The sequence below is a fragment of the Morone saxatilis genome, unplaced genomic scaffold (assembly GCF_004916995.1).
Source record: "Morone saxatilis isolate NCDOM2014 unplaced genomic scaffold, NCSU_SB_2.0 Contig0, whole genome shotgun sequence".
Lineage (NCBI taxonomy): Eukaryota > Metazoa > Chordata > Actinopteri > Moronidae > Morone > Morone saxatilis.
The window spans coordinates 12,279,812-12,302,876 of NW_023339650.1; the positions used below are offsets into that span (position 1 = coordinate 12,279,812).

General features: G+C 41.9%; 1 protein-coding gene across 1 annotated transcript; it reads left to right on the top strand.

The window, feature by feature from the left end:
* Positions 1-23,065, top strand: zbtb47b (zinc finger and BTB domain containing 47b). Its single transcript, XM_035679672.1, has 6 exons — positions 1-198; positions 14,543-15,922; positions 16,843-16,990; positions 17,493-17,608; positions 18,530-18,674; positions 19,197-23,065. Exons 1-6 carry the CDS (start codon positions 196-198, stop codon positions 19,640-19,642), a joined length of 2,238 nt encoding a protein of 745 aa, XP_035535565.1. The 5' UTR covers positions 1-195; the 3' UTR covers positions 19,643-23,065.

Consider the following 23,065-nt stretch of genomic DNA (forward strand, 5'->3'; position numbering starts at 1 on the left):
AATTCCTTCTGCAAAAGCAGCCTCTGCATTTTTTTGTCTGTCTGAATGCTACAGCAGCACGGGGGGAAAAAGATTGAGGATAAGGCAAAAACTGAAGAAATGTGACAATTCAACGGTCATTTTCATGGCGAAGGGAAAACTGGTGCGAAAGGAGTTATTCTGGGACTCCTTTGAGCCTCGAAACGCTGGATCAAAATGGTAGGCTACAGAGGAGCGCTGCATTTTTGTTTATTTTTTTTATTTTTTTTTTTGTCCCTGTTTGATCTCTTGCAAATTTGAGCTACTTAGCAGGCCGATCAAACTTACCACACTTCTGCCCCGTTACGTGTTCGGGCCACTGGCTGTCATACGCGTGTTTCGTGCTTTGTATCCTTTGCGGTGAAGTTTGTAACTTGCCGACATTGCACAAGTTGGAAATTGAAGCTGCTGAAAGAATGCAATGGCTACAATAGCTACATTGATGCAGAGAAGGAGTTAAATTCTTTCATATCAGGGGCGCTTCTGCAACAAAAAGGGCTCAGGTCGCGACTGGTGCGAATGTAGACAGGATGAGTGAAACTAAAACTGTCTCCTTTTGCTCCAGCAGCCGGTGCAGGACAAGTTTGTTAAGGCTTTGACATTCATGCATAGGTTACATATTCTCCTCAGTGCAGTCGCATAGAGGAGTAGGTGTCAGTCTGGTCTTGATAACTTCACTTTGTTGCAGGTGACACTCTGAAAAATGGTGAGATAAGCAGCATGTCAGCGTGTCCTAGTACAATTAAATGCAAATTTAAAATCCAGTGTTTGATAGTCAAAGCAGGAAATGCTCAGCAGTACAACTGTTTTATTTGATAATGTGTTTTGTCTGCTGCATGAGGCCAGTTTGATACTTATATACTTCATACTGAGCAACATCTCTCATGCTCAACTTTTGCATTTTCAGCCCATGATGTTTGTATTCTGCAGATATGAAGATGATGCTGCACAGACGGGCTGATAGAGTTATGGGAATATGGGCACATAGTGAGGCAGACAGTCCTCTCTGTCTCCAGGGTCATTTTAGGATGCCTCATTAGGAAAGCATGTGGAGCTTGATGCAGTGGTGGAGTAATCCCAGCGCGCGTTCACATCTGGAGGCTTGGGTTAATATCTGGGTCAGGTCAGCAGGGTTAGCCCTGGTGCTCGCTGGGTGGCTTCTGGTGGGAGCAAAGAGGGAGGGAGAGGGTTTTTTTGGTATTGCTATGTTTTTTCTTCACTCTTTTTTCCTTCGATTTGCTTTTATTTTTGTGCATGCATGAGAGGGAGCTGTGATAAACAAAGTGTGCTTTGCAGAATGCTTTGCACCGGTGATCAGAGATACTGTATCTTTTTGACTGTTTTGGTAAACATGCCCCAGATAATTTCTGCAATTACTTTGTTGACATCAAAAGCGGATTAGTCCCCGCTAATTTTGTTTTCATCAATAGCCTCACCTAAACTCCCTTATTCATGGATGGATTACTGAGCAGGCCTACCGGGCACAGGCCCAGTGGCCCAAAGGGTCACAGGGCCCTTGGACCAGAGCCTCGGTATGAAGTGACATTTTACACAGTTGACATTTCTTGTTGGAAAGTCAATAAAACTACAAATAAACTCAAAAAACAGACACAAACAGCTGCAAAATTAGTACAAATAGATGCAAAACGACTACAAAGAGACACAAAACTAATAAAAAAAAGGGCACAAAACGACTAAGAGATGCAGAATAAGTAAAAATATCGATGCAAAACAAGTGCAAAGAGACACACAAAGCGAGTATGAATTTACACAAAATGACAACAAAGAAAAACAAAACGACGCAATTGCATCGGTCTCGTCATTTGTAGTCGTTTTGTGTCTCTTTCAGTCGGTGGGTCTTGCTTCTGTGTAGGAGGGGTTGGGGGCCTTTTACATGTCTGTGCCCAGAGGCTCATTGACTCGTGCCCTTATTCTAATTAAAAGATTGTTTTTGTTTGTCTCCTAATTCGGCGGATTTGTGAAAATGCGTATCTGCCTCAGCTCTGAGCTTGCTTTAGATGTTTGTACTGTACACTTTGGGCCGTCTGATACTGTTTAATTTCAGTGTGAGCATTGTCAGGTCCTGAGTAGCTCCTTCTCTTTCCTCACAGGGTGCTGTGAGTTTTACGTAACTGCCTATTCAGGACATTCCTGCCCACCCTTGACTTTGAGGCTTCTCTGTCTCTGGGTGCTGAGCGAGGAAACTGTCTTTAGTCCTTGTGACAAGTGCAGCCATTCCCGAACCCTGGCAACAAACTCCAGCAGACATCTTTGGCCCCCCGGTAGGAGGCCTGCTCTCCTTGGAAACTCAACCATACTGTAGGTGCTGCTAATTTATGCCCCTGAGATTAAGAACAGTGGACAAGGCTGCAGAGAGCAAGGTCAAAACTCTCTGGGCTTATGTAAGGTTCCTTTTGTTCTTGATGGTTAAAGTGGCACAAGTTTGTTTGAGGTGAGTATGGTTGTCTTTACTCTGAGAATAAATCCACTTTTTTGTTTTTTTGTCTCTCAGAAGTGCCAGCCAGCATGGGTGTCTTTTCATCTGGAGAAAACAGTTTCTCTCTAATTTAACCCCTGTGGCACTTTTTCATAAAACGACTTTGGCCTCTTTGATAATGGAGTTCAAACAGCTTTTTATTTTTGTACAGTTTGATATGAGGATTTCTATTAGCCTTTCATTGTCAGGCATTTAAAGATATTGAGAGAGGTTTTTTTTTAAGTGATCTTATAGCTTTCAGCTGAATTCAGGCCAGAAAGAGAGACTTAGTAGGAGCTTTAAAGCAGATCGGAGTGGGTTTTTAGTTTTCAGAGTTTTGCCAAGCAGTAAGTAGGCATCCTTGATCTGATAGTCATTGCAACTGTTTGTTTCATGTTAAGTCATACAGATTAATGTTTTGGTTTTATACAGGAAAGACATACATCTTTTAGCTGCTTATCTGTGTTAGAGTTGTATGAATGTTACAAGGAAATATGCACAGATCAGCTTGAAAAAGATACTCCTTATCCATCACAGCGTCGACACATAATTTCACTTGATAACATATTTACTCTGTTTTTTTTACCTTTTTTAAAGGGATAGTTTGTTACAGAGCAAGAGATAAGATGTTTGGTACCGCTCTTATAACTGTACAGCTGGTTAGTTTAGCTTAGCATAAAGACTGGAAACAGGTAAACAGCTAGTCTGGCTCAATTCAAAGGTAACACATGTCTATCTACGTCAGCACTTTATATCCGGTTGATTTAATCTGTACTAAACAACAATTTGCTGTTTTATGTGGGTTACATTTTGGATAATTTCCCTGAAATACATACCCGTCATAAAATGGCGAGTTGAGGTGCTGGCAGGTGGATTTTGTTCCCGTTTGACAGAACCAAGCTAGATCTTTGGCACTGTTTCCAGGCTTTGTGCTAACTGGCAGCTGCACTGTAGCTTTACATTTCAACTACAGTTATGAGAGCTGCTATCAACCTGCTGATCTAACTCTCCATTGCGAATAAACTATACTACTACATTTCCCAAAATGTCGCACTACTCCTTTAAGCTCATATTCACCATTTCTCTGCCGTCCATTGATTGGTTGCGGCTATAGAGAGCCGATACTCCTCCTCTACCTCTTTTTCCTCACCGTCCTCTCTGACCTTCTCATCAAACATATCAACTGCCTCCACACACACACACACACACACAAACACACACACACACAGTATTGCCACACCAGATAGATTCCTCTGATAAGGAGCTCTTTAGAGTCTTGTGTTAGCCTCTCCTCTGTGTGTCATGCTATGAAAGAGATAATGAAGATATCACAGTTTCATCCTGTGTAATAGCCCTCGGGTACGTCTGCACCTGCTCGCTGCTACACATCAGAATGATCTTCTGTCTCTAATAGATCACTTCAAAGGTGCATCTTTCACCCCTCGTGTCATATATTTGGAAAAGATTTAGTCCCTTCGCTGACTTGATGATGTTGTTTGCGTTTTACAAATAGCAATATCTCTGTTTGTACAACCCTCCACACTTTATTGTGCCACAGGTATTTGGCGTCACATCCCTCTGTTTACTGATGAATGCGCGCACAGCGGGCGAGAGTGTGGGCCCGGCGTTGTGCACATGCGTGTACGGCACTGGCCTGGGAACAGTGTGTTATGACTCCAGCAGAGCGGTGGTGTGTGAAGCGTTGTAACGTGTGTGTGAGGAGGAGATGCCAGCACCACGGGCCTCTCTCTTGGCCAGGCTTCCTGACTCAGCGCTTCCTCTCCCAGCTCATTGGCCCAGACACAAACTTCCTGGCAGAGCTTCAGTGCGGACGCTCTAACCTCATCGCTGCCATCCCCCCTGCACCCGCCTCCAGGCAGCTCTTTTGATTATCCAACCGCTCGTCAGAGTCATCTCAACTCAAGACGACCGTCGTTTGATGTCTTCTTTCAACATCACTTCTGATTGGGAAACACACTCACACACACTCACACACTGTCCCCTGCTTTTACCAAACTGATAAAACACACTGTTGTCCAGTTTGTCCAAAGGACAAGGTGGTAAAGGGACTTTGCAAATCATGCAGCTGGGGCAATCCTGCTCACGCTGTCAAATTTTAATGTACTGTACGTCACCAAGATGCTGCTCATGCTGTTCTCATCCTTATTTTTGTTTGTGCATCCCAATTTCATGCTCGGGTAAACGCGTATCAGTTGTAGATTGGCTTGTCACCTGTGGTTGCATTAACATATAGATGGAAATGTATTTAAATCTAATGGTGAAAGCTGGTGGAGCACCACCAGGGCAGGACTGGGGCAAGTCCGAACTGCTAGATTAGGACAGGGAAAAGCCTACAGTGTGGAGGGGAGATTGGATGTCTAGGATTAGCGCAGCACTAATGCTGATAATATTGTCTTTATTAATTGCAGCCAGCAGTGAATGCTGTGGTTAAGAAAGTTAAATGTCTTAATAGGCTGAGGGGAATAAAATAATTAGCTAAAGTAGTGGAAAGAGAAAACTGTATAACCAGCAGCACATTTTTAAAGTAATTTAGGATTTGCCTATTGGTATATCTGAAATGGTCCTGCTGTACATTTTACCTGAAATCACATTCAGTTTTCATGTGTTGAGGCAGTTCAGCTGGTTGAGCTGAGTCATATAGGCTTTTGACTTTTTTCTCCTTTGACACTCGTAAATACTCATCAATAGCTTCCAGTTATTTTGATTCTCGATTAATGAGGAGGTTATTTTCTTGATTAAGGTGATATCGTTGTGATTTAGCATCGTGCTTACACAATGTTTGGGCATTCATGAAAGACATACTTCAAAAACAATGGCCAAAATTCATGGGAGAGATGAAGATAGAATCTCTGGAATTAGGTTAATAATGAACGATTCCTGGGCGCCCGGTTAGCTCCTTCCTGCAGCGGCCCAGGGTTCGAATCTGACCTGCGGCCCTTTGCTGCGTGTCATCCTCTCTCTGCCCCCCTTTCCTGTCTGTCTTCAGCTGTCACTATCATAAAATGCAATGAAAAGCCCAAACGAATAATAAAAAAATAAAAAAATAAAAAATAAATAATGGACGATTCTGCACTGAACTATTTTCCAAAACCAAATACCAGCTGGTGAACACAGTGGAGCATTTAGCATCTGAAAAGCCAGATGTTTCCCTCTGGAGTCGGTGCAGACCAAAACAGAGCTAGAAGTAGAGTGAATATTGGATTTAGACTTGAAGTCCAATATGATATCGATAAGTAAAATAATTACTTGATTAAACAGGACATTCTCACTTTCCCTTTGTTGCAAATACAGTTTACTTATTACATAATAAGGTCTGTGTAGTCTACCAGAATATAGTGTTTTACACCAATCTGCATCACATGCACCACTAATTTACTGGATTATATAATCCCACAGCCTAATACCACAAGGTGTAACTATCAGCCTTAATACCATTATTATCTGATAAACCGTGCCATCCCAGGCAGTATTAAAGTCCACTTTAATGTGGCTGTGTATGTGACTGTGCTGTGTGACCTCAGCAGTAAGCATGCTGCCACCCGCCGCTGTCGCTCCCCCCTTTTAGTCATTGAACATTGATTTTTATTAGCATTTTTTATCATAGTGCTGTAATGATCACCGCGGGGCTTGTTAAAAGTGAGACCTTGTCACTTGTGCTATTACCAATCTGGCTCATCTAGGCAAGAGCATGTTTGATAACAGGATAATGTGAGTCCAGGCACATTTTGATCCTTTTTTTTTATCTCTTCGCAATGCATCAGCAGTTTCATTACATATGCCAAATCTTGTTATCTTCTGTTTACTGACGTGGGCACAAATGCTGGGCATTATGATGCAGGTATGCATGCATAGGTGTCCAGGGTTGCAGACATGTGGGTGGATGTGATTGTGCATCTGCTACTGTATATGCTTCTTCTACCTCAAGGTCAGTGCTGGGTCTCTGTGCTGATTGGATTTAGAGAGGAGAGGAGGGAGTGCAGACTGCAGACAGGGGAGAAATCTTCCACTAGACGCATTGACGGATTATGAGATAAGGGGCCCGTGGGCACACAAATATAAAAGGCCCCCCATCTTCCCTTGTCGTTTTTCATCTCAGTGTAGTTTTGGAGCTCTTTTGTGGTCATTTTGCATCTTTTTGTGGTCGATTTGCATGTTTTGGTGGTTATTTTGTGTCTCTTTGTGGTCGTTTTGTGTCTCTTTGTCGTGTTTTTGCATCACTTTTATGTTGTTTTGAATCTCTTTTTTCATTTTATTTGCATCTCTAACACATAATGTTGATAATTACTCTAGTAAACAGAGGCTTTGGACCAGGGGCCCCATGAGGCCTTGGGCCCCTTGGTTTGTATGCAGTGGACTCAGTAATCCATCCATGACTAGACACAAACACTTAAAGCAGGGAGACAACTTGGCACAGTGTTGTCCGTCACACCAGTCTTCCCCAGCCTGTATTCTCGACAAGGTAACAACCCGAGGATTTAGCCGTGCCCTGCTTCTCACCCAGAGAATCAGAAGAATTCACATCTCCGGCCGAGCTTCTCCGGGACTAAACCTTTCTGGCGTCTGGCGTCAGCAGCAGGGAAGGTCTGCTGAGCACACAGAGGACACAGTGTCAGTCATTACCCTGATGACTTTTTAATGGCTGTCTGATTGGACTCCGCCAGAAATGACATGCCCTTGTCCCGTTCCGTTCTGTTGTGTTTACGCGTGACCTGATCCATTTCCTGCCACGTAAAAGCACTGTGACGTTGCCATGAGGCCACCCTTGCTGTTGTAACTGGGTGATCTCTTTGTGGAGAGGTTGTATTCGGGCCTGTCATGCTTTGCTCTCGTCTGCACTGACGATGACTCAGGGATCTGTGTGTGGAGGGGAGGGTGCTGCTCTCCTACCATCTCCATGCCAGTGAATGAGATGAGGCCTGACGCGGTGCCCACTCTCCTTCCTCTGGGTGTCAGTCACGTCGAGCCCTGCGCCGGGGCCCCTCAGCAGGAGGTCTCACTGTGAGGATGGCTGCTGAGTGTGCTCTTTACTGTAGGTTGAAGTACTCTGTGGGTGGAAGTGACAGACTCCCCGAGCCCCCCACCTCCCTGCCGGGTGACAAGAGGGCCGAGGCATGAGCTCATGGGTTGCTGTCTTCATGACTGTGGATGGTTGGATGATCTCTTTTTTTGTTTTTTTTTTTTCTTCCGCTCATATTCAAGTAGAGTGACTTCACCGTGCATATGGACAGTTTGACATTTGGCTGGTAGCAACTTATTTGTAATTTAATTTAATGAGCATTTTGTGGCTTGAATGAGATTTGTAGAAGTCAGACTGAGTTGAGAGAACTGCTTTTCAATATAGTGTGAAAGTGTGTGAGATTGGAGCTAGAGCTGTATTGTAATTCAGTTATTGTAATGGATGTTGTGATAAAACATACTGTTGTCTGAACTGGAGCTGCTCAAATTACATTTTGTTTTTTTGTTTTTAAAAACCCCAAAGATATTCAGTTTACTAGAATGTAAGATGAGGAAATATATATGAGCTAATCCTCACATTTGAGAAGGTGGAACCATCAAATCTTTGCTTAGAGGTCCGGTTTGTGGTAACATTTAGAAAGATCTATTGGCAGAAATGGAATATAATATTCATAGGTATGTTTTCGTTAGTGTATAATCACCTGAAAATAAGAGTGGTTGTGTTTTCATTACCTTTAGAATGAGCCGTTTTTATCTATAGAGGGAGCGGGTCCTCTTCCACGGAGGCCTGCCATGTAGAACTGCCATTTTTCTACAGTAGCCCAGAATGGACAAAGCAAATGGCAGCTCTACACTTTCAAGTCATTTAACAACAAAAATACCAAACATTGATCAGTAGTAGTAGTAGTAAATCATCTCCTATTTAATTATCAGACAAAATGTGGTCTGAAATACATTAATCAATAATGATGAGTTTAAATGTTCATTCTTCACATTGGAAATATCAGTTTATCCTAAGGTCCACTTACAGTCACATCTCATGGCCAGTAATTAATTAGAATTGTCTCAGTAGTCTTGATGGTGGTGTAGTTGTTATTGTGATTTTGGTCATGTGATAACAGGTGGAGGTAAATTGGGAGGAATCGCCATCTCCATGACAACTGAGCAAACTCCATCCACTAATGAAGGCCACGAGATGTGTATGACTTTGTGATATTATTTTTTTTTGTCAAATAATAATAGAGATTAGGGCTGGGCAATATGGAGGACATCATAGTGACAGTATTATAATATATAATACATTAATGTTTTCCAATATAAGCTTATACACAAATGTATGCAAAATCATATATGATTGCTTTATAGGAGACCAAACTCCACATATGTGTAAAAGATTCAGGAGAATCATATGAATCAATGATGTAATCTCAATATTGTTTCACAGAAAATACAATAATATTAAATTATCTCTAGTTTTATTTATTTGTTTACCCCATGTATCATTTTTTTGCATGTCTTCCCAGATATTGTTATATTTAGGTATTTATATTAATATGAGCCAATGCACTCAAACTTGGTGGTGAATAATCTAAAATTATTTTATTGTAATTATAGTATTAAACTACAAAGTTGTGTCTGTTTTAAGAAGATAAAGGAGGTGAGGTAAGAGGACACTGAGTTCAGTCTGAGCAGTCTGTAGGCAGACGGAGAGAAAGCTTTAACCCCCACAGCGTTTGCCCCCTGGGACTCCCTCCTGCCTGAATACAACCTGCCCTCCCTCACACTATTGATGTGTCCATGACTCTGTGCTGTGCTCTGACATTGGCCCCCGCTAATGGCTCAGTCTGTTCACCGGTCGGCAAGCAAACAAGATGGTCGAGGTAGATGCTGTTAAGTTCCCCGCTCGTAAATCTGCTGTCATACATTGTGCGGGCAAAACAGTAACAGAATGACATTTTAAGGGGGAGAAAAATGGCTTTATTTTAACAGAGGTATTATTGAAAAGGATGAAGGTTTTAGACATTGTTCAGTCAAGATTTACACGTACTGCCCTGACAGGTGGCCATTTTTACAGACAACTACATTATAGTGAACAGACAAGGGAACTTTTAAAATGGCAGCTCTGTGGAGGTCACAGTACATCCTCAGTCTGTAGCTGCACAGAGACGGAGATTCAGTACAGAGTAGTAAATCTACATGGGCTGTCCAGTGCAAAGGTGTGGGAGAGAAAGGTCATTCTCACCAGTGAAAGTCAAATTAGAAAAAGAGATTTCATTCTTAGACTCAACTCCTGTCTGGCTCAGGTCCAAGTCCAGGAGTCGGGCCTCTGCCAAGTACAGGATTCACCGGTTACTCTGGTTTGATTGACCAGTGAGTCTGACTATCACTGAAGATAACTAAAGCAACAGCCATCAATTAATTTCTTTTTTTTTCTCATGAATGAGTGGAAGTGGTAATCCTGTGAATCATCCATCACAGCTTCATCAAAACTGGATAGTAAAGTAGTATCCAACTTTGAAACTTAGAATTCTGATTAAAGCATTGCCGTCAGGGGGTTCAGAAAAAAACTTTTTTTACTTTAAATGTCTGATTATCTTCCCAAGATGCATCAGTGCCCCAAAGTTAGACAAATTTTATGACACATACTTGAGTGAAACCCCATTAGATCAGTTAACAGGAGCTAGATTTAGTTTTGTGTCAGTTGTGACCTTTCAGAGTTGGTAAATTTGACATTTAATTAGGGCGTGTCATCCCTCTAAATTTGATTTGGTTGGATAAGTGATTAGTTGTTGCTGAAGAACATGTCACGTGATCAAAAGCCTAAGAACAGCTTCTAAATAGACCTTGTGGTCAGTTCTTTGCAAGGTGAAAAATCTGCTTTTTAAGTCCTTAAAGTGCTCAGAAAAATAGAAATTTGAACATCTTCAATTCCAATACAACTCCATCTGCTGATGAGAATCATGTTGAGTGATCAAAAGCTCTGAAACATCTACTCAATGGACCTTGTGGCTTCTCAGCAAGTGATTCTGACATTAACAGCTTTTGCCTTTTAATAACAGCACATAATAACAGTGTGAACAAAGTAAAGAGTGAAGAGGATTTTATAGCATAAATACTGTTTTTGTTCTGTAATCTTTAAGCAGAACTTAAGCAAACTGTCCTTTAAAGGGCACAGTCCACTATAATAACATTGTTCTTGGCTTAAAACGCATAACCTCGAGAGCTACCTTGTGAAAGAGGCCCTCTGAGGCTTCCACAATGCAACAGGATCCCCTCACATGTTGTCTTTAGCAGACGAGTGTGGAAAGGGTGTTCAGAGCTTTGATTGAAGCCCGTTTAAATGACACCTCTTGTTGGGTGCGTCAGTAATCCCCCCTGCTGCGTGTTTGTCACGGGTCAGGCCAGATATGAATAATGTATTGGGAGACATCTGACTGAGATGCTGGTTAAAGGTGGCGCTCCCTCTAATGACAGCAAACAAGCTCTCTCCCTGACATTTGCAAGGAAAAGGGGGGAGGCGGAGAGAAAAGAGGTGAGGTGGCGAGAGAGAGAGAAAGAGAGAGAGAGATTATGACAGAGAAAGATGGAGGGAGTTGGATGTGGCCTTTAAATGCAAAGTTGTCACTCAATTCGTTTGGCGACAGCATGTAATGAGATACGACGAGCTGGCTTTGTCTTTATTGCATATTATGACAGACGCAGCAGCTGCATGGTAAACACAACTGTTTACTATTGGATTAAATTGTTTTAAAGCGTCTGTCTTAATGAAAATAATGCATTCACTAATTGAAACCCCCTCTGTCATTCAGCAGTGTACAGATCAACCTTCAAGAGAAACCGTCTTTTGAAGGTTTTTGCTGTAGGAAGATGCTAATAATAATGCTGAGCAAGCACAATTTCTGATTGGCTTTTTGTCTCCATTCTGATTAGTTGAGTAGAATAACTCGATAATATGGAAGTAAAGAAGCACTTTGAGAATGTTGAGGCACAGTTTGCTTGTTTAATTTTTATGTGTAAGTTAGTATCCACTTTATTAGCTTGCAGCCTAGCTATTTTGGTAAGCAGCTAGATAGATTCTTCCAGATATAGCAGTAGCTAACTGTGGCAGGTTTACCTATTCAGAATTTGTAGGCATCTTTAAAACAACCTGCTCTTCGATTTTACACAGAAACAAACAAAAGCAGGTTTCTCATTTCTAGCTGGCGACATAGAAAAAAATGTCCCGTTGCACGCTCAGTATTGAGGCAAAACTCTGAACACCAAACAGCATAAAGACAGTAATGAAATCTCTTGAGAACTCATTTGGAGTCCTGTTTTACAGGTGCATTTGGCTAACATCATTATTTTGCATTTCAATCCCTAGGATACAATTTTCAGCCCCTTTAAAGATTTCCCATGCAATCCAGAAATGGTAGAAAAATAAGCATCAAGGGATTAGTTTTGAAGTGAGTTTTAAAGGAATATTAACAAAATCAGCAACTTAAAGTAATATTGCATGTAAATACACCCAACATTGGACCTTTTTAGACCTTCTAAATTCATTGTCGCTTCCTTTATTTTGATCCTATTGATGTTGAATCTGTCATCCTGTAGAATTGAATCTATGACTGCGTTGTCCTATTTGAATCCTGGGAGAAGAAGCCGATCGTTATCGCTAAAGGAGCATAACTTCCAGTCTGCAACTTATACTTGATCTGATTAAGGCTGCAGCGTTTTGCCCTTGGGCAATGTCTGTAGCCTTGCATGGAGGGAGATAACCCGATCTCCACTCTTCTCTGGCTTGGAGTCCAATTTAGCAGCTCAAAACTATGAATAAATCTAACACTCCATAATTGAATTCTTCAAACAGGACATATTTTCAAGGTTAGGCCTAAATGCAAATCCATTTCCCAGCCTTAACAATGAAAAGTCATTTTCATTGATCTTAAAGAGAAAATATATTGGGCAGCAGAGTAAGGCAAAGAACTAGAACTATGTAAAGAACAATGAACAGCCTTTGTAGTGTGATTCAGACTAATTTACTACAGAACTTTTACATAAATGCTATAAAGGTTATTGTCCCAAAATTAACTATTAATGTAATGTCTTGCCCTTTTTCTTGTTTATTTATTGTATGTGTCCCATCAATTGTTGTACACACACAACTGTAAATACTAAAAAATAAGAGATGTAGACATGCAAACAGCCAAAACAAGTTTCATATCAATACTATTTTGCCTTCAAGAGACGCCTAGAATGATAAATTCCATTAATTGTTTGGAGGGTTAGTTAGTATTTATTCGGCATGGTTCCCCTAATTATTTCTCCCGACGTGTTTTGTCTTGTGCATAATTCTCCATTCCTCAGGGACAGTGTAGTGAGTGGGTGTGCTGAGAGAGCCGGCTAATGGGAGGAAGATGGCACTGAATACCAATGCTCCGACCAGTCGGTCTTTGCAGAGACCAGACACTGTGTTTGTTTGTTGTGTGTGTGTGTGTGTGTGTGTGTTTTTTGTGCATGGTTGCACATCACATATGCGCGTGAGTGAGTGTGTGTGTGTGTGTGTGTGTGTGTGTGTGTTTGCTCTGTTTGCTGCTCTGTCCCCACTCACATCCCGTCTGGATCGAAACCCTGCCCTTCCTGTGCTAAAATAAACCCACCTTGGGAAGTTGAGGACCTTGCACAGAGCGCTGAGTGTTACACCTTTTGATTTGTCTCTGACTTGTATCGTGCAGCATGCATGCAGTTTGTGACTTTGTGCAGTACACAACACAACTACATTACAGAATATTGACAATGTTATGTGATTTGAAATCAGCTATTCTTTCATTACTTTTTGTTTTGAGCATGCACATTTAGGCGAAAAACAAACAAACCAAAATGAAATAAACAGTTTATTTCTGGAGCTCCATCTGCAGATGAAGTAGTGGTTGAAAGCTTGAAACAGGCTTGTAAGTAGAACTTGTTAAGACTGTTTTCTGTCAAACCATTATTTATTTTAATGCTTATTTTTAAAGGGACAAATAGCATCTACCGGTGCCAAATACCACAGCATTTATAGCCTAAGATAGTTTGCAACGCCCCTCCCTGGATGGGCTTTTATGTACTGACCCATGGCTACATTTCTGATCCCTCTTCAAACATTTTCACCTTGAGTTTTAAATGATCCCATTCATGATCCATTTTGAGTTCTGTGGGTGAGGACACACACATATTTGATCCCCTTGAAAGAGAAGATGTCTGTTCAAATGGAGGTTTATGAAATGGCACCTCTTAATTCCCCATTGATGAACCCTGAGTTAGTGAGAAAGAGGGTTTCACCATGTCACTATGCACCTTCAGAGTCTGATTATATACTGTAGGTATTTCTACTACAATCCTGCAATGATAGTGGTGGATACGTGGTAGTCTGAACTTTATTTTAGGTTGTTAAAAATGCAGTGCAGTGTGGCCAGGAAGGGTAGACAGGGCAGAGGGTGCTGATGAGAGAGAGAGGCGCTGAACTGAATGCATATTTAAGCGCACCGTCATCCCTCGTGTCACTTACTGTACCTGGCCTTGTGCATGTTGCTCGTGCTGTCAGGAGGTGGCGGTGGGAGGGTGGAAGATGTCCATTCTTGTCAGATATACTTTAACATCTGTGGTTTGGTATGTCAACACTGCACTAAGCAGCACTGTGTCATACCCGAGTCACTGAGTCACCAATACCAAATACACACATTATGCATAGTTGCTCAAACAGAATCAAAGCAACCCACAGCCATAATACATAAAAACTTCAGGCTCATTTTAACACCATATGGAAGTAATAACAGCATAATACATATATATAATATATAATACATACCAACTTATTATGTTATAACGAGTTTGTTAACACTGGTTGTGTGAAATAACATCAAAGTTTTGTGATATAAAATGATAAAGTGATATATTGTTATAACAGGAAAAGTTTCTTGAACTGAATAATTTGATGTCTAGTAATAAATATTTTTTGTCATGGTGGCAGCAGTATGCTGCAGTAGAGATTTAATTGGCTTCCTATCCAATTTTTTACATGTTAACCCTTTTCTCTGCCTTTTCCCCTTCCAGCTCATAGTGGAGAAGACCACAGACTTCCCCTCTGCTGAGTTCTCTCTGGTAGAGGATGTGGCTCTGCACTTCACCTGTTTGATGGACAGGTTGAACGAGCAGCGCCTCTTCCAGCCTGACCTGTGTGACGTCGACATCGTTCTGGTGCGTCAGCACAGCACCTTCCCGGCCCACAAGGGCGTGCTGGCGGCTTACAGCCCTTTCTTCCACTCTCTTTTTGCCCAAAGCAAACAGCTGCGGCGGGTGGACCTGTCACTGGACGCCCTGACCTCGCAGGGCCTGCAGCAAATCCTCAACTTCATTTACACCTCCAAACTGCTGGTGAGCAGCCGCACCGTCCGCGACGTGCTCAACGCCGCTACCCTGCTTCAGATGAGCGACATCGCAGCTTCCTGTCGCGACCTCATCAGCAGCCACTCGCTGAGAACCACGTGCACAGATATGGCCAATCAGGAAGGGCTCGGTAGCGGTGACCCAACTGCTGTAGCGATGCCCCCCAGCCAGCTGTACCCGGAGATCAAACAGGAGTCAGAGCTGGGCAGGGTGTACAAGAGAGAAGGCAGCAGCCCATTCTCTGTTAGAGTGGAGGAGGCCGGCAAGACGACCTCCCAGCAGAAGCAGTATTACCAGGAAGAGGATGGGTCAGGGGGTGGGGCTAGCACGGGTGTGGCTGCTTTATGCAAAGTTGAAAGCAATGGGGAGTCGAAGACCGCAGATGGCCACAACTCCTTCAACAGAGACCAGATCATTGTTGAAGTCAACCTAAATAACCAGACCCTGAATGTGTCAAAGGGATCAGAGGGCAAATCAGCAACCGCCACAGAGACAGCCACCATCTTCGGCCACTGCCATGACAACGAGAGAGATTCAGAGGACGAGGAGGAGAATGAGGCCGAGAATGACGACACAGTTGGAGAAGAGGATGACGATGACCTGAGGAGGGGGGACATGCTGGGGCAGAGCAGCGAGGAGGAAGAGGAGGAGGAAGATGAGGAGGAGGAGGAGAACACCCTAAACATTCCAGGTTTGGAGCAGCCGGCAATGATGGATCGACCCCGCCGGGGCACCAGAGCCTTTGCCATGGCGGGTACAACTGCCTCCATGCGGCAGACACTCACAGAGGCCACGCTGGCCAACCAGCGGCAGGGCGGGAAGAGGACGCTGGATGCAGAGGGCCTGGGCCAGAAAGTGAGGCTGGAGGAGAAGCAACATTTCTCATGTAAGAAATGCCCTCGCGTCTTCAACAACCGCTGGTACCTGGAAAAACACATGAACGTCACTCACAACCGCATGCAGATCTGCAATAACTGTGGGAAACGCTTCCTGCTGGAGAGCGAGCTGCTGCTGCACCAACAGACCGACTGTGAGAAGAGCATCCAGGTATAATTTAGCCATGATTATGATGAAAGACACCCCCCTCACTTACTAAAACCCTAGTTTAGGTCTCCCACCAGCATTTAGAACGGCAAATTTCACAGCAAAGCCAATTGATTTCAAGGGAATAGTTGTTTATCAGTGCATTTGGCCAAGTAAATCCATGCATTTTTATTTTATGTTTAACTTCGGTTGATGAAGAGCCTAAGACAAGTTGGAGAAAGATGGAGAACGCTATTGTAGTTTATTAGCTGTGTTGCACCACTTTTATTTAACCCTCCTCTTTAGAGTATAAACTGCTCCACAAAAGAGGAATGGTTTACAGACACTTACCTTTCTAGCTTGATAACACCAGCTACAACAGTTCTGCAGGTATACCTGTGAGCAGTCACTATGTCACCAAGCTTCAAAATTAAATCTGTATCCTAGGCTGTTAAATGCCTGTAAATGCAGGAAACAGCATTCATATGGTTTCCATTTGTTTGTGTTTATGGGTTGTTGATAAACCTCACTTGAGACACAAACCTATGCCGTTTGTTATTGTTGTAGTTTCCCTTTTTGAAGTATTATTTAGTCACTAATTAGGAAATGCACAGTTGCAAACATGTAAATATATTAACACTGATCAGAGTCAGTAACTCAGTCAACTGGCAGTCTGTAATAATACATTCTGATATGTCTCAGTAGCTCCAATATTACCCACTCTGCAGTGAGCAGCTGGACTCCTGCTGTGGTTTTGAAGATCATTTGCTGCTTTAATCTACTGACTCTAATTGCTTTTTTGGTACAATGAACACTCAAGTATCTGTATAAACTCACACACCTGGATTGTGTTTGTAAAAACTGTTCCAGATAATGATCTCCTTAATATCTCATACCCAAAATAGCTCCAGTAATAACTATATTTTGCGTTCCTCTTCTTTAAGTGTGTAACATGTGGCAAGGCCTTCAAAAAGCTGTGGTCGTTACACGAGCACAACAAGATCGTCCATGGCTACGCCGAGAAGAAGTTCTCCTGCGAGATCTGTGAGAAGAAGTTTTACACCATGGCTCATGTCAGGAAGCACATGGTCGGTGAGTGGCAGCGAAACCAGCGATCCTGGTTGGTCGCTTTGTTCCCGTTTGTTATTCTAGGCTTCCTTTTCTACATCCCACTGATTGTTGTGCAGGATTTGTTTTGGGTGTTGCTTTCCTCTTCCACTTTTTGGGAGATAAGCATCTTATTTTTCCCCAGACAGGCTTAGCTCATTCCCAGTGTGAATCTGTGTTTCAGCATTAGAATAAAGGGCTTGTATAAAGTACCATACATCCTATTTATCCTTCCTACTTAAGGATTGACTTGAGAGTTTGATGGAAACTTGGGAGGAAATAGCTTATTTACTAAATGAAACGCATCCGTTGTCCTAAGCATTGTAATTAGCCTCTTATTGTTGATCCTTAAGTGCTATTTTAGAGTAGCAGTTTGCTTATTTGTCCTCCTTCTGCTATTCAATCAAGAGCGGCTCAATATAGAATACCATTAACTTAGCTTGTGCTGTGTGTGTGTGTGTGTGTGTGTGTATGTTTGTCTGTTCAGCCCACACGAAGGACATGCCGTTCACCTGTGAGACATGCGGGAAGTCATTCAAGCGCAGCATGTCCCTGAAGGTTCACTCTCTGCAGCACTCAGGAGAGAAACCCTTCAAGTGTGAGGTTTGAGCTCCATTTATACGCTGCTGCTGCTCTCCACTTTACTCACATGAAGAGTTTTATTCCAACTGAGATATCCACCATTTAAAACCTCTAATTTTTTTTTATTTTGGTTTCTTGAAATAAGTTGCTTTATGGCCCCTGCTTATAAAATACTCTGTTATTGTCAAGGAATCCAGATGTGCTGGATCCAAACAGAAAATGATTCTAATTACCAAATCATAAACATTAACTAACGACACGCATTTGCTTTCTTGCCGCGAGTAAGACGAGAAGATTGATCTTGTGTAAAACACGTAATAAATATGTAATAAGTGTAGCCAGGAGAGGGTTAGCTTAGCTTAGCATAAAGACTGGAAACAGGGGGAACTGCTAGCCTGGCCCAAGTTAAGTTACCTGCTGCTCGCTGTAGCTTTACCATACATAAGGATGGTATCAATCTTCTCATCAACGCTAGGCAAGAAAGCAAATAAGCGTATTTCCCAAAAGTATTTTGTTAAAGCAAAGACTTTTAAATATTCTTGTGTTTTCAGACAGTTTTATATTTTAAGATAATATCATATAAATGTTAAAACAGTTTGGCTGCTTGTAAAATTGGACCTACTCTCATATTTGAAGTTGCATAACTCAACATGTGTAATACCCATAATAGGGTTTATAATGCACAATAAATAGTTTTGATTTTATTACTGAAATCTCTCTCAATGTGTTTTACATGCACACAGTTTCTCACAGCTGAGATTTGAATTAAATTTGTGATTGACGTGAGTTTTTACTTTTGTGGGGGCAGTTTAATGTAGCACTGCGTTTCCCTCAAAAGGAACTGAATAAAACCCATCGAGTGCTCCTCTTGTGACTATCTTTTATGAAACTATTTATGATTGTGAAGACTTTGTGTAAAATGTTCACTGTGTGCCATTTCAGAACTGCAGCGAGCGCTTCCAGTACAAATACCAGCTGCGTTCCCACATGAGCATCCACATCGGACACAAGCAGTTCATGTGCCAGTGGTGTGGAAAGGACTTCAACATGAAGCAGTACTTTGATGAACACATGAAGACACACACTGGTGAGTCACTTCTCGCGCTACTTCTGAGGATTTTCAAGGGTGTTTTGATACCAAATCACAGAAGAGCGAAATGTTATAAACCAGCATTAAACATAACATTGATGTTTTATCCCCTTTTTAAAGATGCAACTAGCTTAAAAACTCAGCAAACTATTTATTTACACATCCAGCTGCACATGATTAATTATTTATTATTAATTAAAGTCCAATATTCACTTTCCTTTTAGTTCTGTCACCTCCTGAGCAATATATCTGGGTCTTTAGCTTCTGCTAGTTGCTAACTTTGTCTGTCTGTCATTTAGTGCCGTGCAGGTAGCGCACAGTTGCTTTTCTAGGACTTGATGATGGTACGAGAACAGTGAATCAAAGCAGTAAGGTTGTGAGCAAAACAAAACAATAAGCTAAAAGACACTAAAAAGCTCCTTGAAACTGAGCGGAACTGCAGTCGGGTGATTATTTTCTATGGGTCTGTTTTACATTACATTGTACATTTTATCTACATTGATGTCCCTCTTTGTGCAGGAGAGAAGCCGTACATCTGTGAGATCTGTGGGAAGAGCTTCACGAGCCGGCCCAACATGAAGCGCCACCGCCGCACCCACACCGGGGAGAAACCCTACCCCTGCGAGGTGTGCGGCCAGCGCTTCCGCTTCTCCAACATGCTCAAGGCCCACAGGGAGAAATGCTTCCGCGTCAGCAACCCCATGGTCGCCGACAGTAACAACCCCCTCGGCCTCGAACAGCCTCTGGCCTCGCCCGCTGTGGACTCTTCCGGTCAGGTGCAGCTGGGGGCGACACTCCCCGCCACGTCTGTGACCACACCCGCTGCTGCCTCTAGCCCACACCCCCTCCATGGAACCCAGCTTTCTCTCCCCCTGCTGCACTCCATGGGGGGGCTGCCTCCCACCACTCATTTACCCCCACCGCCTCCTCTGTTCTCTGCCGGTAGGATGAACTCCAACAACTAACAAATCTCCGTAGCATCGAAGCACTTTTGTTACTTTTTGTTTTGTTTTTCTTAGAGCTTTTAAGAGGACTCCTGCAGCGGGAGAGCGATGCACCTCAGTGACATTTACACTGAGGGGAAAAACTGACTGAAGGCTACATGGAGGCCTCATAAAAAAAAAAAAAAACACACACATACAACTACCACAATAAGAAATAGTTATTTTTTACTCTGTTAAATACAATAGATAACCTCAGAGTCCAGTAGGACGTGTTGTCACCACGCTTCTCCTCATGAATTTCACAACTCTGTTCTGGTTTCATTTGGGATTTTCCAGTACCACACACATCTCTCTCCAGAGCCTTGCACAATGCATTGATTGTAGCATCTTTTACAAAGTGGGAGGAAGAGGTTTCCTAAATCTTCGCTCATACTATCGGTCGAGTGAGAACCACACTATGGTGAGAAAAAAAAATGTTTTATTTTTGGTCATTCTCTGCCAAGATGTAGCGAGTGGTTCTGGTCTGACCCAGCAATAACCAAATGCTGATTTGTCTTTGAGCATATACATGTATATGGCATTGCCAATAACCAAATCCTGTAAGCTCACCCGCTATAGTTAGAAAATGTTATACAGCATTTATAATCGATCCTGCACCTTACATTTAACTCTAGTGATATTTAAAATGTACTCCTAATTGTCTTCATTTTTATAATTGTTGTAGTGTGTAATTCGTGGCACGTTACGTCAATTTGTCAGGACGTAAGAGAAGTTGTGACGCGTGGAGAGTCAGCCGTGCAATGCAGTGTGTGGTGTTTGTGACTGCGTGTGTCTGTGTGTGTGTGTGTGTGTGTGTGTGTGTGTGTGTGACGTGAAGCAGAGACGGGAGATGATGATTTTCAGATCTACGTTAACGTCAATGCTTGAGCTTCCCCGAGTCAGGAGTCGGAGTAATTTTTTGACTCTCATCTTTTGCTTACATTAAGCAAGCACGCTCCTCTCCTGTAGATCTGGCTTTGAGGCGATATCGCACTTTTCTGTGACTTGTTAGTAAAACCCTAATGTACCCAGACCTACGGTATATGTGTAGGTTTTAAAAATCTAATGTTAATGTTAACTTACAGCTCATTTTCCAACTAAAACCCGATCTATGTAATTAATTACCAAGAGTGTAGGGATAATAATATTCACAAAAACCTGCTTATGTAGCTCATTAAGTGTGCACACTTCATCAAGATGTATATTGTGAAATGATAAACATTATATTCCAATGCCTAAATCTCTCAAAGAGCACTGACAGTGATTACTTTTGGCACAACAGAGCGTATCACTAAAAGGGCTCCTTATGATAACATCACTATTACTTAAACTAGTCCATTTCTTATAACAGTGATCTGTAGAAGCTCAAAGTTGGAGACACGCAGTATGTAATACCGCTCAGAAATGTGTGGCTTTACACGCACTGTTAGCAGTTGTTCGTCGTGAACCGACTGGAAGAGAACTGAAAGAATCCTTGTCAGTAAAAAGTTCTTCTCTTGAAGAAATATCTTGACATTTTGGGGAAAATACACTTATTCGCTGTCTTGCCGAGAGTTAGATGAGAAGATTGATACTTCTGTCTCGTGTCTGTATGTTAAATTTGAATCTAGCAGCTGGTTAGCTTATCTTAGAATAAAGACTGGAAATGGAAGGAAACGGCTGGCTTGCCTCTGTCTGAAGGCTAGAAAAAGTCATCTACCAGCACCTAAATCTCATTAATTAATATGTTTGTTTTATTCGAATAAAAACCGAAGTTTAAAAACAATCATTTGATGTTTTACTGGGGGTTAAAACGCTTTGGAGGACCCCATTAATTAGCTGTTTCCAATCTTTATGCTCTATATTCATATTTAATGGACAGATATGAGAGAAGTGACAATTTTCTAATCTACTTCCCAAAATATCCAAATATTCCATTAAAATCTGACATTTCAATCAGTTAATTATCCAAAAAGAGTCTCTGTGCACTGTCGATGCACTCCTGCTCACTTTATCTATAGACATCCTACTCGTAGTGTAGCATTAACCTGTAAATATTGTTAAGATGTGTTTCTTCCTCGTGATTAATTCCTCATGTTTACATTTGGAGAGTCAGTTGAATGTGCCCCCCACATGTGTCTTGGCTGGTACTACAGAAAGTTTGAATTCGTGGATAAGCTTTTGTAAGTGTAATAAGCTGTTCATTGTTTTATTTAAAAGACACATTTTAAGCACCTTAGTGTTGTCTTATGTCTTAGTTCGCCCCAGTTACATGTGTTTCTTAAACTGCCACGGTTAAACGGTTAGGGCCACGTCAGATGCTATTTGAAAATGGTACTTTTATCTTTTATTTTTTCTTCATGTGTCTAACACATGTTTTGTACTTTGTTTTGCTGCTTTTGTACAGGGTCCAGTTTGAGACTGCCCTTTAAATTAAAAGTCAAGAGCTGTTAAATTGTTATATATTCTGGCTGTGATGAATCCAATTTAGCCTTACTGGACAGTTGAGCTCCAGGGTCAGAAACAAGCTACAATTTAGAGATTTGGGGAGCAGTTTGATGAGGTTACTGCCAACATTTTATACCCATCTAAGGTTTGATCTGGTCATTGGTAGATGGGGGTCGGACTAAAGGCAACCTGTCAGTGTCACACAAACATAAGGACTGTTGCTCTCTTGTGGTATCTCAGTAAACTGCACTCTGTTAGCAATCCTAAACTAAATAAAGAGAAAAGCCTCCCTTACATTAAAAATACTTACCTTAAGTATTTTTCCCACTTCACTGTTTTGAGAAGCACTAGCCCAAGAGACAATATTGAGATACTGTGGTTATAGCTTGTGTATTCGCCTTATACTTGGAGGGATTTGAATGTTTCTGTGTTATGGATGATGGTAGCTGAGGAGGTATAGTAGTTAATACTACTGATTTATGCACTTTGAATTTGATTGCCACACTAGCCCATAATGGGGAACATGTATGCAGATACAAGGTGAAAAGTAGCTAGCAGAGATGTGTACTAATTATTTCCACTATTTAAATCCAAAGGCATACATTTTACATTTAAAATGTACTGTGTGGATATTGATGCTCATAAATGATTAACAAAATCTACAAATTACAGTCAATTTATTTGTGTTATTTGTTCAAATTTGATCAGAGTTTGTGGGTAGTAAGTGGCAGACTGGCGCCTGACCTGTGTTTTATTTCCTTTAATAACTTATTTGCCGTGTTGTGGCATCCTGCACACTGAGGATTAACCCCGCCGTGAGGAGTCAGTGCAGCTAAACTGGTGTTTCTGTGTTTTAGTCTGCCTGTTTTACAAGTATTTGTGACTCTCCCCTGAGGGTTTCTGATTGGTTGGTAATGTCCGATTATTGTCGTACTCAAGAGAAATTAGTTTTAACGTACCGGTTTTCCACCTATGAGC

What these genes read in the sequence shown, in the direction of transcription:
- zbtb47b (XM_035679672.1), top strand. An exon ending in TGTCAGGAAGCACATGGTCG is followed by an intron (nt 16,991 to 17,492) that starts GTGAGTGGCAGC and finishes TTGTCTGTTCAG; the next exon opens with CCCACACGAAGGACATGCCG. An exon ending in AGAAACCCTTCAAGTGTGAG is followed by an intron (nt 17,609 to 18,529) that starts GTTTGAGCTCCA and finishes GTGCCATTTCAG; the next exon opens with AACTGCAGCGAGCGCTTCCA.